The sequence below is a fragment of the Monocercomonoides exilis genome, assembly GCF_001643675.1.
Source record: "Monocercomonoides exilis strain PA203 chromosome Unknown scaffold19-1596985, whole genome shotgun sequence".
NCBI lineage: Eukaryota > Preaxostyla > Oxymonadida > Polymastigidae > Monocercomonoides > Monocercomonoides exilis.
Window position 1 is genome coordinate 296,294 of NW_027150564.1, and position 14,071 is coordinate 310,364.

Below are 14,071 nucleotides of genomic sequence, written 5' to 3' on the forward strand. Positions count from 1 at the left end.
TGGAACGGTGAAAATAATATTGTTATGGTTCTTCAACTCAAAAACAATACGTCAAAAATTGTAAAAACAGCATTAAAAATGATTTGACGAAATAAAAAACGATAATTATCTACCAAAAACAGTAGAAAATTTTCTCCAAAAGAAAAATTATCAACAAAAAGTATTCCCAATCAGTGAAGCATAACATAATTCGGGATTATACAAAATAAAGATACACTAAAAAATATGAAATGTTTGAGATGCAATACTTTTGGTGGAGATAACCACCCTATTTGTAAGCTGATATATAAAAGAAAGCTTTTCAAAAAGATGGAATAATACGTTAAAAAGGAAAAAATAAAAACAAAAATACTTGCAACAATAAGTTTTTTATGAATTCATCCAATCGGAAAAAATTCGTAGAAATTCGTTAAATTCTATTGTCCCGTTCTTATCTAAGTCAGTCGATGAAAAAATCTCTTCGACTTCATCGTCTGTAACATCAGGAACGATTTCCTTCATTGACTTGGACAACTCAGATATTTGAATAACTCCGTTCCCATCTTCATCTATCCTATTAAATACTTTTTTTATAATCGCAATTTCTTGAGGGGAAAGCTAATAAAAAAGGTGATGTATTTCAAAGTTTAGTTAAAAACAATTTATGTAAAAAGATATTTTATGTAAAAATGCTTCAGTTTGTCAGAATTCAAGAAAAATAAACCTCTGTTGATCCTGATTTTTTTGTCATTGTTTTCTTAAGGGATTATCCCTTTATTGCAAAAAGAATATGTCTCAGTGGAAATGAAAGCAATATTCGTAACTTCTTCATTTGGAATATAATTTTTCTTATTGGTCTTATAAAATGAATAATGTTTTTTTTATTCTTGAAATAACTTTCAAAATATTTGGAGAATTGAAGATTTAAAAAAATGTTATATTTCCCTGCTAAATATACAGTTTCTTTTATTCAGAAAAAATGTAAAAAACTTATTAACAAATTATCGGAAGAATGAAGTCAAACACACGAAAATAATAATACAAAATATTGATCTTAAATTATCACTTTGAAAGGTGTGTTTTTTAATGGACGTATTTTCGATTAAAGTTTCACAACAACTGGATTATAACAGAAATGGCAGCGAAGCCTGAGAGAAATTTAGCGGATGAAATTTTTTATTCTGAACGAGTGCACGATGACAAATATGAATACAGGTAATGCTTAATTTGAAGAAGATGAAAATTGATTTTACGAAATCTTTATTTTAATTAAATTTTCTTGCATATTTTTTTGCATAGGCACGTAATTCTTCCAAAAGAGCTTGCTGAAAAAGGTAATTGTTTTTTTTTTTTTTATTTCTCTATGATAAACTTTGCTCTAAAGTTCCAAAAGATCATTTTATGTCCGAAGAGGAATGGAGAAGATTAGGGATTTGTCAATCTGTTGGGTTTGCTTCGAATTTCTTGAAATTGTTTTTTGATAACTTTATTTATTGATAAATAGATGGGTTTGTTTCTTATCGTGAAATTGTTTCGCAAATTCAGTGTTTAAAAATATATATTTCTTATTCGTTTCCAATTTGTCACGATGAACCTTTTCTGTAGGGTTTGACTTTTTTTTATTTTTTAATTATATATTTGACATTTTTTAAAGAACATTTTGACATGCATCCACCGGAGCCACATATAATTTTGTTTAGAAGACCGCTCCCAAATCCCAATAATTAAATCTATTTTATGGTTGTCTCTCTGTTCTCACTTCATCCAAATTCAAATTTCCACACATCGCTGATTCATTGCTGTTTTTTTTTTCTATTTCTTTTTGCAGCAATGTGATATAAAAAGTTAAACAAAAAAAATTTTTATGAATTCCAAGGAATATGATTGCCAAACAGATTTAACAAATTTTTCTCAATAAATCACTTTATATGTATTACCTTGTTTAACTCACTTCCTCGTTTTCATTCTTTTCCTGATAATTCTGTTGTATATGCTTTAGTTTGTCAATAAGACCTGAAATCATATTTCGTTCTTCTTCTGCGTGTTTCGCCTCTCTTTTGCTGCTTAAAAATGAATCATGCCTCTTTTCTTCATTACTTGATCCTCCTTGTTTCGCATCTTCTCCATCCTTTCCCTTTTCATCCTGTGTGTCAGACGCAATTTCGTTTCGATACTCAATCAAAACTTCAATAAGTTGCTTTCCAACCAACGAAGATGACTGAGTTTTATCTTCCTTCTGCTTTTGTGCATCTTTCTCGGTATCTTCCTCAATGACTGTTGGGTTAAAGCAAGCTTCTTGAAGAATTGAGGAAATATCCTTCTGCAGGGCTTCTTCTTCATCTTCTTCTTCTTGCAGCTGGGGTTGCTCTTCAGCAGCTTTTGCTCCTGAAGCCAGCAAAGAACGTTTACGCCTTCTGAAATTTTCATTTAAAAAAATTTATTTTTGAGAAAATAAACAAAATTTTAAATTCAAAAATCATTTATGATTAATAAAACGTTTGTCAATTGAAGCATTTGCATACGGTGTGAAAGTTAGTAATATTGCAATGATTGCATCAGTCAGTTGCAAACAAAGAAATCCAGCTTCAAAGGAAACATCATGAAGACGGACAGAAAATGGCTCTAAGAGAACAACATAGAAGGAAAAAATACGATTTTCATTAAAAATTAAAAAATAACATAGAAATTTTTTAACCTTCCTCGTTGTCATCTTCGTCTTTGGTCAAGTCAATTTCTTCGCTTTCGTCGCTCTCATCGCTCGATTCGAAGTCAGATTCGTGTTGTTTGTCATCTCCTTCTGTCACTTTTCGTTTTGCCATTTTTTGAGCCTTTTTCTTCAGCCATCTACTCCGCTTCCTCTTCTTTTTCTCTTCTTCAGTCATTTTCTCCCTCACATCCATCACGTTCTCATAATACAGTTTGTGGAACATGATAAGACGCCCAAGCTTCTCATAATTGTTTTCACTGAAGATCATAATAGAAAATTAATAAAAAGTGAAATTTGTGAAAAATGATGTTTAAATGCTTTTTTTTGAAGAAATCATAAATGAATGAGACAAACGCGAATTTTGCAATAAAACGCAGATAGTTGATTCCAGAAAGCAGTCTTATTAGATTGTAAAATATGGTCATTACAGATTCTTTAAAAGCGATTGAATGTTATTTCAAAATAAAAAGAATGAACAAAACAGAAAAGAAAAAGAAAGGAAGTTGAAGATATCTCAAAAAAAAAAAATATTGTCAAACCATCTTGCTGAATGTTTGTTGATCTGTGTTTGATGGATTCTGTAAGTGCACACTGGAAATTGAATTAAATAAGATTTATTACAAAATTTTTGAATTTTTCAGTCGTGACAATAAAAATAATTCACCCCAAAGTTAAGACAAAGAAATAAAATTTTTAATTATTCGATTTTTTTTTCATTGAATTGCTAAGTTAATTTTGCTCAAACCTTCTGCATCCACCATCCAAACAGTATTTTCAATCCACCTCTTTCGACAAGCCGTGCGCACATTGAAGGGCTTTGCACTGTGCTTAGCTGTATCACCTTCAGCATCGATGGAATAAACATTGGAAGAGATCTATGGATGTATTCATATTTTAAAATATGAATTTTAAAAAAGAAAGAAAAGAAAGAAATTTAAAGCAGAAATAATTAAATTGAATGTGTCATTCAAATAAATAAAGAAACAAATTTTTCACAAAAAAAGAAGCAATAAAAGAACTCAATTGATTTCAATTTTTAATTTCAATTCAGCCCTTTCCTTTTCTCCTTTTCTGTGTCAAACTTAATTAACAGAAGCACAAGATCTATGCCTTGCTGTGCTTCAAACTGTTTTTTCCCTTCGGCGTGCAGAAGACAATAGCACAGCACATCCACACAGTTCTCCACAACTTCTTCTTCTTCCATCGAAAGTGTTATGTTTGCTGATGATGCAGACGAGGTTGAGGAAGATGATGCTGCTTGTTGTTTTTGCTGGAGCTTTCTCTTTCTGAATTGCTGAAAATGATTTAAAAAAAGAAGTTTAATTGATCCATTTTCATTTCGTATGTGCATTTTCATTGAATTCAAAATAAAAAATAATTATTAAGAAGAAGAAGAAGAAGAAATATGCATTCATACCGCGAGCATCACCAGAATTGTCTCAACTCCGCCTTCTTTGATAACTTCATTGGTTCCAGTCCAGTTTTTGTTGTCTGTTTCTTCGCTGCTTTCCAGCGATCCAACAACCACATCAAAACTGCTGACAATAATTGCGAGGAGCTCTGCTGAATAATGCCATATTGTCTCTGCTTTTACCGGAGACGCAGCTAAAGAATGAATGAATGCAGATATATCAGAATGTCATAAATGTGATAAGAAATACAACAAACTCAGTGGTGAATCATTAGGATTTGACGATTTATCCTTTTGAGAGTTCGTTCCTCGAACAGCATCCATCACCTTACGAAGTGAATTTACAGAGGGCCCCACGGAAATGCGACTCAACAGCCAGCGAATGAGAGAAAATGAGTTTGAGGAAGAATTACTGTTCATAGCCAAATCTCTCAGAGAAGATTGAACGGCATTGGGAACAACTTCCATTAGATTTTCTAAGAAAAGCAGAATTTTAATGATTCCTTCTTGTTCTTCCAAAATTCCTTCATCTAATCTGTGAAGAACCCCAATCATATCAACTTCAATTTTCTCTTTCAACTAAATTGTGGAAATAAAAGCATAAATATCAAAAATATTTAACAGATGAATTAAAATAGCTTCTGCAAAACTATTTCTTCGATTAGGACTATTGCGTTTTGTTCAGATAAAATCAGATCTGGATCTGTTAATTCATTAATTAGATCCACAACATCAAGAACAATGTCAATATTTTCGTGAAGAAGAAGCGCTGACAACAGAGAAAGTGTTCCACTTGAAACAAGAAGAGGGTAGTGAGCTGGATAATCTGTCAATTCTTTCAGAGTTTTTATTGATTCATCAAGATTTACTTCAGATTCCATGAATAGTTCTGGTTCTTCTTTATGAAGTGTTCTTTGTGTTTCATTTTCTGAAACCTTTTTAGCAAAAGCTTGCAAAAGTTTTTTTATTGATTTTTCATTGAGAACTGGAACTTCTTCCATTTTCTATTAAATGAAAAAGAAATAAAAATGGGAAATAATACACAAAACGAAAATGATAAACGCAAAATGAAGAGTTAGAAAAAATTACAGATAATATAAACAAGCGAAAACAGAATGCTCTCGCAAAGACACTAATATAAATCTTTGATTTTAGAAGAAGAATAAGAAGAGTTTTCAGATAGAAATGTATAAAGTAATTTCTTCTCAATAGAACTCTTGTAAAAGAAGTGTTTTTCTTCGAGAATCTAGGTAAATTCGTATGACCTCATATCTCATAGGCACTAGAAATGATACGATTGAAAGAGATGTTGAAAGGAGGATGCTTCAAAATGGTGTCTGCTTTTTTGAATGCACCGTAAGTGTAAACAGAAACTTTCGAAGCATCGTCAATCATTCTGTCATCAAAAAAAGCATAAGTTAATCAAAATAAATAAATTAATTAATTTATTGATAAAAATATAATTTTTTTTGTTAAAATTCTCCTTTTAATTTTGAAAAATAAATGAAAAAAACACACTTTTCGAAAAGAGGTGTTGATATGTCTCCTTCAAAGCACAATCCCATTCCATGCAGAGGAATCTTGAATTAATCAGTTGCAGTCAAACAAATACAGAGAGAGAGAAAGAGAGAAAGAGAAAGAGAAAAAAAAAAAAAAAAAAAATAAAGTTATTTCGATAAATGAATATCCATAATGACAATAAATATCAAACCCATTCTTTCATATGCTCGTTTTGTTTGAGCTCGTCGAGTGCGCCAAAGTCGTGGAAGAGATAAGCAAAGCGTATGCAGGACAGCTTGTGTGTCTGGCGGATCTTCTTCTTAATTCGACGAGGCTCCGGAAGAACAGCAGTAGACAAGTGGTTTCTGGCAGGTGTCAGAGACGAATATGAAGAAGAAGAAGAAGAATATGGTGACATGCGAAGTGAAAGTGGAGTCGAAAGCATTTTGGACTGTCTCTTCTGTGCGCCTTCAGTTTCATCGCTTTCGCTCTCATTGCTTGAGTGTGCCAGGCTTGTGTAGCTATCCAACCTTGCTGAGTGCCTGTAGCTTCCCTTCCCATTCCCATACAATGCACTGCTTGAACTTGCAGTTGCCGACGTCGACGAATTCGATCGATCGCTCTCTTCTTCAGCTGTCCCGTCGCCGCTATCAGCAGACGTGTCAATCGATTTCAGCCGCAGCTTCCTGTCTGCATCGTCACTGAGCGTTTCCCTCCTCTTCGCACTCATCTTCCCCTTCTTCTCTTTCCCTCGCCCTGTTTTCTCTCTGCGTGAGGTCACTGTGTTGGTCCCTGTGTATTCAGGCACCTGCATCGCATCGCTGTCCCCATTCAAAGAGAGTGTGGAAGATGGGTGAAGAGAAAAAGAACTGGATGGAATCGTCTGAAGTGGGATGGCTGCTGGCCTTCCTCCACCCACTCGCGATGCGGCTGTTGTTTGAAATGAATGTTGGGGTATGAAACAAATAGGAATTAAAAATAAATAAATAAATAAAATTCATTGGATGTATTTTTTCAAAAGAAGCATAAAATAAAAAGGATTCAATAAACAATAGTCACTCAAGTAATATTTATACATCTGTCTTTCCATTCATATTTCACCAGAAATTCATCCCCTCATTGATCACATACTGACAGAAGACACAGAAGGTGTGGCAGGGCCGTAGACAAGTTCATTGCGGTGTGTGGCTGGAGAGTAATAGACTTCTGCCTCGTTCTTTGCCAGTGTATTCACCAAATACTTCACTTCTTCGGGGAAGATGATGCACCGGGGATTTTTGCAGTAGAATATGATTCGGATTCTTAGAAGTTGAGAGAGTGAGGGAGGGGGGGGAAGGAGGAAGAAAAGGAGAAGAGGAAGAAATAGGTTTCAAAAAAAATTAAGAAGGATATTGATTGAATATAACAAAGCACGAAATGGTTCAATGAATAAATACTTTATTGTAACGGAACAAAAAAGACTTAATATCTTTATGTTTCAAAATCCCCTCATAAATCAACTCTTTCATTCAAAAATTCAGCATTCACAACCAAAAGTATAGTTATTATTATTGTTTTTGTTCCAAACCTTTTCTTCAGTTTCTTCAAATGGTACATCTTCACCGCGTGTCTCAATATCGCCATCAAAGCGCCTATTCCAATCTCCGAGGCAATAATCAACGCTTCCCCTGTCTCATCGAGCTGTGGCGTGAATGTTGAGTAAGGCCCCTCCAACTTCACTGTAATCCCTTCCTGCACAAGAAAGTCCATGTCTGTTGTGAATGAGCCTCCTCGCCGGTACGCAAGCAGCTGGACTCCTTCATCCATAGGAGAAGACTATTAGAAAACATACATACATATATATGTATATGTATTTATATAAAATTGAATATGGATTGCACAGAAGAACAAAAAGGGAGGAGGGAAAACATTATTTTTTAAAGATAATAAAAAAGCAAAATAAAGAAGAAAAATTACGAATGAAAATAATAAGTGTTTATTCATGAAATTGACGTTATAATTTGAAAAGTCAATATTGATTATTCAAAAGCATCAGTTTAACAGAGTAAGACATCACAATAAAAAATAAGTAATTGAGAAAGAGAATGTGCAAAAAGTGTCATTAAAACGATTTATTTGACAGTTTTCCTTTTTTTTTTCAAACAAACCGCAATTGTAAAAATGTTTGGTGAAGGCAATTTCTTTCCTCGTTTCGCGCGCAAGTAAACGCAAGCAGCTGGAAAGGCTCTTTTAAATGCATCTGGGTTTGAACCGCTTTCGTGCCTTAGATTCTGTTTTGTGAATATTCACATCAAATCAACAAAACGAAAAAGAAAAATGATACAATATTGTCTCAACGATAAAAAATGAATAAGAAAATAATAAAACAAAATGAAAAATCGCTCCACGCTTATTGTGGCAATGATTGGATCTTTTCTAGCTCCCTCAAAAAAACATACAAAGCACAAAGTTCCGTCTGATGCCCAAAAAGAGTTGGTAACTATCCAATTATTTCCAATAACTGCATCTCTTATTATTCCAACCATACGCGCAACAAAACCTGCAAGCCCCAATAGATAAAGAAACCACAATACAGCATGATTTTGCCACCATTCAAACAAAGAATTAATTGGGAAATGAAGTGTAAGATGATCCCAATCTCTATGAAAGTTAACAAAAAAATATTGTAAGCAAGAAATAAAAGCTAAATTGAAACAAATCCGGAAAAGGCTAACATACATGAAAAATACGTGATATGCAGTTAAAAAATACCAAATATACATAAACCAATGAACCCCTTTCCAAATTGGCCATGAAATAAATCCTCTTCTTCCTGGCTTTTTTCTCAAAACAGAAATGATTATGCAAATTATCATGATGTATGTTGAGTAACGGATGGTGTTTGTAACTTGTCCTGAAGTATTAACAAATAAGAACGTTCTTATAAAGCGCTTTTGAACGCTAGTTTTGTGGATTTTTGTATCCCAAAAGAAAGGAATAACATGTCCAAGAAGACAAATAATTCCTACAATTACAGACTGAAAAATATATACAGTTAAAACAAAAAAAATCAAAAAAATTATCAAACATATTTATGCCACGTTAAGATAGATGTAACTGTGAAAGTCTTTTCGAGAAGAGGAAATTTTGATCCTGTTAAAATTGCAACTGTAAATGACTATTTCATACGGAAAGAAAAAAAGGTGTTATAGTATGGAAAATATTATTTGTCACACAGCAAGGCAGGCATAACCAAAAAATGTGACAAAAACTCTTACAAGCGAATGATTTGTTTGATATTTATATATAATATGCAGTATCATCAATGTAATTGGCCCCAAAATGCATATTGAGAAAAGAATCAATCTTAGTATATATCCAGCTGAATACTTCTTTATTGGATTGTTTAGTACAATAAATTCATCATCATCAGACGTTTGTTGTGATATGTCCTCTTTTTGTTCGTCCGAAACTTGAACTAATGGCTCAGTTGACATTTATTTGTGAGTATAAATTTAATAAGGTTTATTCTTGATCATGCACCATTATTATACGTGAAAAGCAAAAAAACTCAAAAAATGTCAACTACAAAATCAGTTGCACCTCTTCCAGAATTTCCTCAATTTACAATTGTTCCACAAACTCCTCAGATTATTGCTTTGATGACTATTATGCGCGATCGAAAAACATCTCGCGGCGATTTTGTTTTTTATGCTGATCGTTTATTCCGTTTATTAATGGAAGAAGGGTTATCTCATTTGCCATTCACAAAAAAAGTTATTACAACTCCAACTAATGTAGCTTACGAAGTTTGTTAATTAGTTTTATTTATAGTTCTTTATTGATGATTTTCAAAGGGATTAGAATTTGGATCGCAACTTTGTGGTGTCTCCATCATTAGGGCAGGTGAAAGTATGGAAAATGCATTGAGACAAATTGCGCCTCATGTTCGAATTGGAAAGATTTTAATTCAACGTAAGGAAGATGGATCCGGAACATCTCAACACTATTACACAAAGGTGCCAAAAGACATTGCTTCAAGAACAGTATTACTTTTAGATCCTATGTTGGCAACAGGCGGATCTGTTTGTTGTGCTATTTCTGAATTGCTTAAGCTAGGGGTTCCCGAAGATCGCATATTATTCTTAAATATGATTGCTGCTCCTGAAGGGGTGAAAAATGTTTTAACAAAGCATCCAAAAATTAAAATAGTTTCTATTGCCCTTGATGATTGCTTGAACGATCAAAAGTATATTCTTCCAGGTATTGGAGATTTTGGTGATAGATATTTCGGAACTGATGTTACATCTGATGAGCCTGAATCTTCAACTGCTTCTTCTTGAATTTCGGCCTTTTAAATGAAAATGTATTAGAAAAGCGGATGATGAAAAGAAATTGTTTTTATTTCATTTTAATCACTTCAAAAATATTGTCTATTTAAAATAAAGATATCATTTCATTAACAAAGTTATAAAAAACTATTTAAAAAGCATTTTTCAACGAAATTTAAAAATAGCGAATTTTTTTGTCAAATTCACCTTGGCTTGATGGAAAAATATTCTGAATGCTGATGACCTTACCAGTTTAAACACTTTTTTCATCATCCTTAAGATGCTAGGGGCTTTTTCGATGATTTATATCTTTCTATAAATCATTCAAAAGGAATCTTTATTATAATTTTTGCATTGCCAAGAAATAGTTTTTATGTGAGTGATTATTTTTGACAGAATTTTTTTAGACAACAATATCGTTTCAGAAATTTTGAATGGAATAATAATTTTTAAACACTCAAATTTGAAAACAGTATTTGGGGGGAAATATGGACTTTCAAGCATTTTTTTAACAAGGTATTGAAAAATTGCTTCACTCATAACATTTTTTAACTAAACCAGATATCAAAATAAATTTGATTCTCATATAAGAAAACAGGCATCGTTGAATTCAAAGCATAACAGTTTCCAACATTTCATGAATGTCAAAAAATGAACCCATTTTTATTATGTTTTTTGATATCAGAAAGTCAATGAAAAAGGATGAAACTAAAAATTTTGTCCCATGTTATCAGCAATATTTGTGTTGTTGTTTTCTGCAAATTTTGAAAATGACGAACCGAAAAAAAAAAAAAAAAAAAAAAAAAAAAAAAAAAAAAAAAAAAAAAAAAACTCAAAAATAAACTTATAACAAGACTCATAACATTTGTTTCCTTCCACAAGAAATGAATTTTTTGTTATAAAAAACGCGAAATGAGAGAGCCTATATTGAATGCATCATTCTTTATAAATTGTGTAAAAATACAAATATAGAATTTTTACAAACTTTAAAAAGCAGTATTTTTTCAATTGAAATGTGATTAAAATATATCTGAATTCCTCTCATGTTTTTAAAAATTTGCAATCAAACAAAAGGAAGCACTAAAACATATTGAAAAAGAAATGAAAAATCATTTAAATAACAATTGCCGTTGATATTTCAATTACGAAAATGTTTTTTGACTTTCATTGAATTTTGTCAATTTGTTGAAATTTTGAAAAATTACGAACTTTCGACTTTGCTTGAAAGTTTTTCGATTTCTTTTGCAACTTTTTCGACTTTAAATTATAATTTTCGATTTCGAATGAAAGTCTTTCAACTTTGAATAATTCTTGGTATTCGACTGCAAAAATAATCACCAAAATGTTAAATTTTGAAAAAATTACAAGAGAAAATGATTTTCATCCGAAAAAATTCACATAAATCCGAAAATGTATTTAATGCAATGTTGATTTTTTTTTTTGTATAATTCCTTTTGTTTAAAATTCAGGTTAAAATTAAAAACGAATATTTTAATCAAAAATTTACAATTTCTCACAAAATTTCTGTTGAATGGAAATAATAACATTGTTATGCATTTGTTTCAATGACATCATAATTTGGAAAGAATGAAAAGAAATATTATCAAAATATGAAATTGTTATTTTATATGTCAAAATTTTTTGAAAAGTTCCAGTTCCTTTTATAATCAAAGAAAATAAAAATTACATATTTCGATCAAATTTCCGTTCCCACTCTCCAAATTTTCTTTCCATGAAAATAAGATCTTGACATTGGTATAATTTCTGTTTTTGTTAGGTTTCAAGAGAGAGAACAGAAAAATGATTGAAATATGAAATTTTTATTTTATTTGTAAATTAAACAAAAAGAACTTTTCAAAAATATATAGACATTTAATGCGAAAAATTGCTTTTCAAAAAATACTTCAAAAAATAAAAAATAGGAAGATAGTTGTTTGCTAATTCAATGTGAAACTTTTTTTTTCCGAAATGAACTGTAATGAAAAGTTTCTTCAATCATTAATATATTATTTTTCGAATTAAAAAAATTTTTTGGTGAATCACTTTATTAAATTATTCATTTTTTTTTCAATTTAAAAACAATAAATGATCGTTCTTAAAAAATAGTTCAAAAAGAAATATTATTATTATTAATAAATTAGATAGTGCGAAATGTTGGATGTGAAAAATAATATTTGTTTGAAATAAGTAACATACTAATAATAAAAATTGATGTGAAAGATTTATTGCTATAAATCTCCCTCCAACTCTTAAACAGGCCAAAGGACTTGGTATGATTTGTTCTTAAAAATAGTAACTTGTCTTGTAAAAAAAATAAAAATAAATTGAAGCACATTTAAACACCTAATAAAAAACAATAATAATTAAAATTCACTTTAATGAAAATAAAAAAGTTAACAATAGTGTGGCTTCAATTAATAATTCCAACAAATTAAAACAACTTTCATAACATAATCCACAATTGTAAGTTTCAAATTCACAACAATCAATTTGTTGTTAAAGGTATTTCTTCCTCAACTTCTTCCAAATTTAACACAGCATGTTCATTCATTTTCTTTTTATTCCAACTTTTGGTCTTGCACAAATAAGAAAAGAAGTCGTAGGTGACTTTAATAGAAGCAACAACAACACTTGTAACGAAAATAAAAAAGGGAAGTAGATAACAAGTGGCATATAACTTTCCTGGCATATTTTTCTACATAGTTGATAAAAATACATTCACAAAAAAAAAAGTTAATAAATATTCAAAAGAAATGGAAAATTTAATAATAATAATAATAAACATTTTTCTAATCATTTCAAAAAATACTTCATATCATTTTTATCCAAAAATTTCATATCAAATCAAATAGTTGCTGCTCGATTGATCTTATCACACCTTATAAACAAAATGACAAGGATAACCAAATCCATATGGTGTAATATACAAATTTGTGCTGTTTGCACAAGATGCTTTGGTACAATCAACTCTGTTTTGAAGATTTTTTGGAATAGTCTTTATTTTTTAAGATTATTTCAAAAAACAATTCAAAAAAAAAATAATCGGTTAACTCTACTTAGTATTAATATAATAATCATACCAAAACATTTGCTTCAAACGAAATATTTTTCAGTTCATTTAATCTTTCTTCGGACTCAAAATCATGCTCGTCTCTTGGATGGAAGCATATACGAACATTTTGCAAATGCATGGTAACAAATCTACTTACATGCTGTGAACCACTTGGAATAACTTCATCAAGCAATTTTGCTGGACTTTGTAGCATCTTTGAAAAATATAATTACAAATGTAATTGCAAATTAATATATAAGCAACATACTGCCATCACAGTCAGGCTCGTACTTCGCGATAAACTGTTTGTCACAATATAAAAAGGATCTGACATTGATGGTAACAAAATGTCATCCGCGCACATAAGTCCATCCTTTAATTTAAATGAAAGTTGCATCTTCTGATGATCAATAGAATAACCACTGTGCTTTGTTGTTCCAACAACATGGCAATTTTGCATCACTGGAAACTTGATTATCGAATTATTTCAAGTTAAAATTTGCAAAAGAATATGTTTTAAGCATACCGAATATCCCTTTAAAGTTTCAAATTTATAACTTTCTCCCATTGGCCAATAGACCGTCACATCTTTCTTTGAGAAAGTGTAATTTCTTACCACGCGTATACTCATGTAAATACAGACTGAAAGCGTAATAAAAATTAGAGACCAACATATAATTGTTCTTAATGTTGTAACTGTTTCAAGTTTTTCCATGTCAACCTGACATTGCTCTGTTTGCAATGAATAAAAATGAATTAAAAAAAAAATAAAAAAATCGAAAATACAAACTTTTTGATTTGCAGCAAGTTCTCATAATAAAAAATACAAATTAAAAAAAGTAAGATAACAAAATAGTAATTTAAAACATACACCATTAATAAAGTTTTAGCAGGAAAAATTATAAAATTGATCTAAAACCGTCATTTATAACAAAAGTCCATCGAAGTATATTACATCGATCATTAATTAAAATATTTGTTTTAAAATGGCTGGGAATCCAGTGTGTAAATTCCAGTTTTCGAGCTTATTATTCTTATTTTTTAAAATTGTATTAAATTGAAACGAAAACATGCTTCATAATCGATGCAAACACTTGACAACTATTTTGTTC

At 30.8% G+C, this 14,071-nt stretch overlaps 6 protein-coding genes across 6 annotated transcripts; 2 read left to right on the forward strand and 4 right to left on the reverse strand.

Moving 5' to 3' along the window:
* Positions 1-369: 369 nt before the first annotated feature.
* MONOS_17485 (putative EF-hand domain pair) lies at positions 370-730 on the reverse strand (the record flags this gene model as incomplete). The annotated part of the gene is made up of 2 exons (XM_067870409.1): positions 370-597; positions 704-730. The coding sequence occupies 2 exons, from the start codon at positions 728-730 to the stop codon at positions 370-372; spliced, it is 255 nt and encodes an 84-aa protein (XP_067728361.1).
* A 384-nt stretch (positions 731-1,114) lies between these two features.
* Positions 1,115-1,877, forward strand: MONOS_17486 (putative cyclin-dependent kinase regulatory subunit CKS1; the record flags this gene model as incomplete). The annotated part of the gene is made up of 5 exons (XM_067870410.1): positions 1,115-1,194; positions 1,279-1,313; positions 1,364-1,427; positions 1,484-1,487; positions 1,634-1,877. The coding sequence occupies 5 exons, from the start codon at positions 1,115-1,117 to the stop codon at positions 1,667-1,669; spliced, it is 219 nt and encodes a 72-aa protein (XP_067728362.1). The 3' UTR covers positions 1,670-1,877.
* MONOS_3957 (Beta-catenin-like protein 1) lies at positions 1,782-5,126 on the reverse strand. The gene is made up of 10 exons (XM_067873990.1): positions 4,748-5,126; positions 4,355-4,676; positions 4,104-4,291; positions 3,769-3,980; positions 3,432-3,561; positions 3,226-3,277; positions 3,041-3,119; positions 2,675-2,943; positions 2,502-2,601; positions 1,782-2,393 (listed from the first exon to the last, which is right to left on the reverse strand). Exons 1-10 carry the CDS (start codon positions 5,096-5,098, stop codon positions 1,922-1,924), a joined length of 2,175 nt encoding a protein of 724 aa, XP_067728363.1. The 5' UTR covers positions 5,099-5,126; the 3' UTR covers positions 1,782-1,921.
* Positions 5,127-5,363: 237 nt separating this feature from the next.
* Positions 5,364-8,122, reverse strand: MONOS_3956 (uncharacterized protein; the record flags this gene model as incomplete). The annotated part of the gene is made up of 7 exons (XM_067873989.1): positions 5,364-5,493; positions 5,616-5,677; positions 5,809-6,527; positions 6,729-6,898; positions 7,165-7,412; positions 7,745-7,867; positions 8,036-8,122. 7 exons carry the CDS (start codon positions 8,120-8,122, stop codon positions 5,364-5,366), a joined length of 1,539 nt encoding a protein of 512 aa, XP_067728364.1.
* Positions 8,123-9,123: 1,001 nt separating this feature from the next.
* Positions 9,124-10,070, forward strand: MONOS_3955 (Uracil phosphoribosyltransferase). The gene is made up of 2 exons (XM_067873988.1): positions 9,124-9,385; positions 9,434-10,070. The coding sequence occupies exons 1-2, from the start codon at positions 9,155-9,157 to the stop codon at positions 9,917-9,919; spliced, it is 717 nt and encodes a 238-aa protein (XP_067728365.1). The 5' UTR covers positions 9,124-9,154; the 3' UTR covers positions 9,920-10,070.
* Positions 10,071-12,010: 1,940 nt separating this feature from the next.
* MONOS_12272 (uncharacterized protein) lies at positions 12,011-13,873 on the reverse strand. The gene is made up of 7 exons (XM_067864880.1): positions 13,831-13,873; positions 13,750-13,769; positions 13,486-13,691; positions 13,228-13,428; positions 12,988-13,173; positions 12,786-12,902; positions 12,011-12,602 (listed from the first exon to the last, which is right to left on the reverse strand). Exons 1-7 carry the CDS (start codon positions 13,833-13,835, stop codon positions 12,393-12,395), a joined length of 945 nt encoding a protein of 314 aa, XP_067728366.1. The 5' UTR covers positions 13,836-13,873; the 3' UTR covers positions 12,011-12,392.
* Positions 13,874-14,071: the final 198 nt, after the last annotated feature.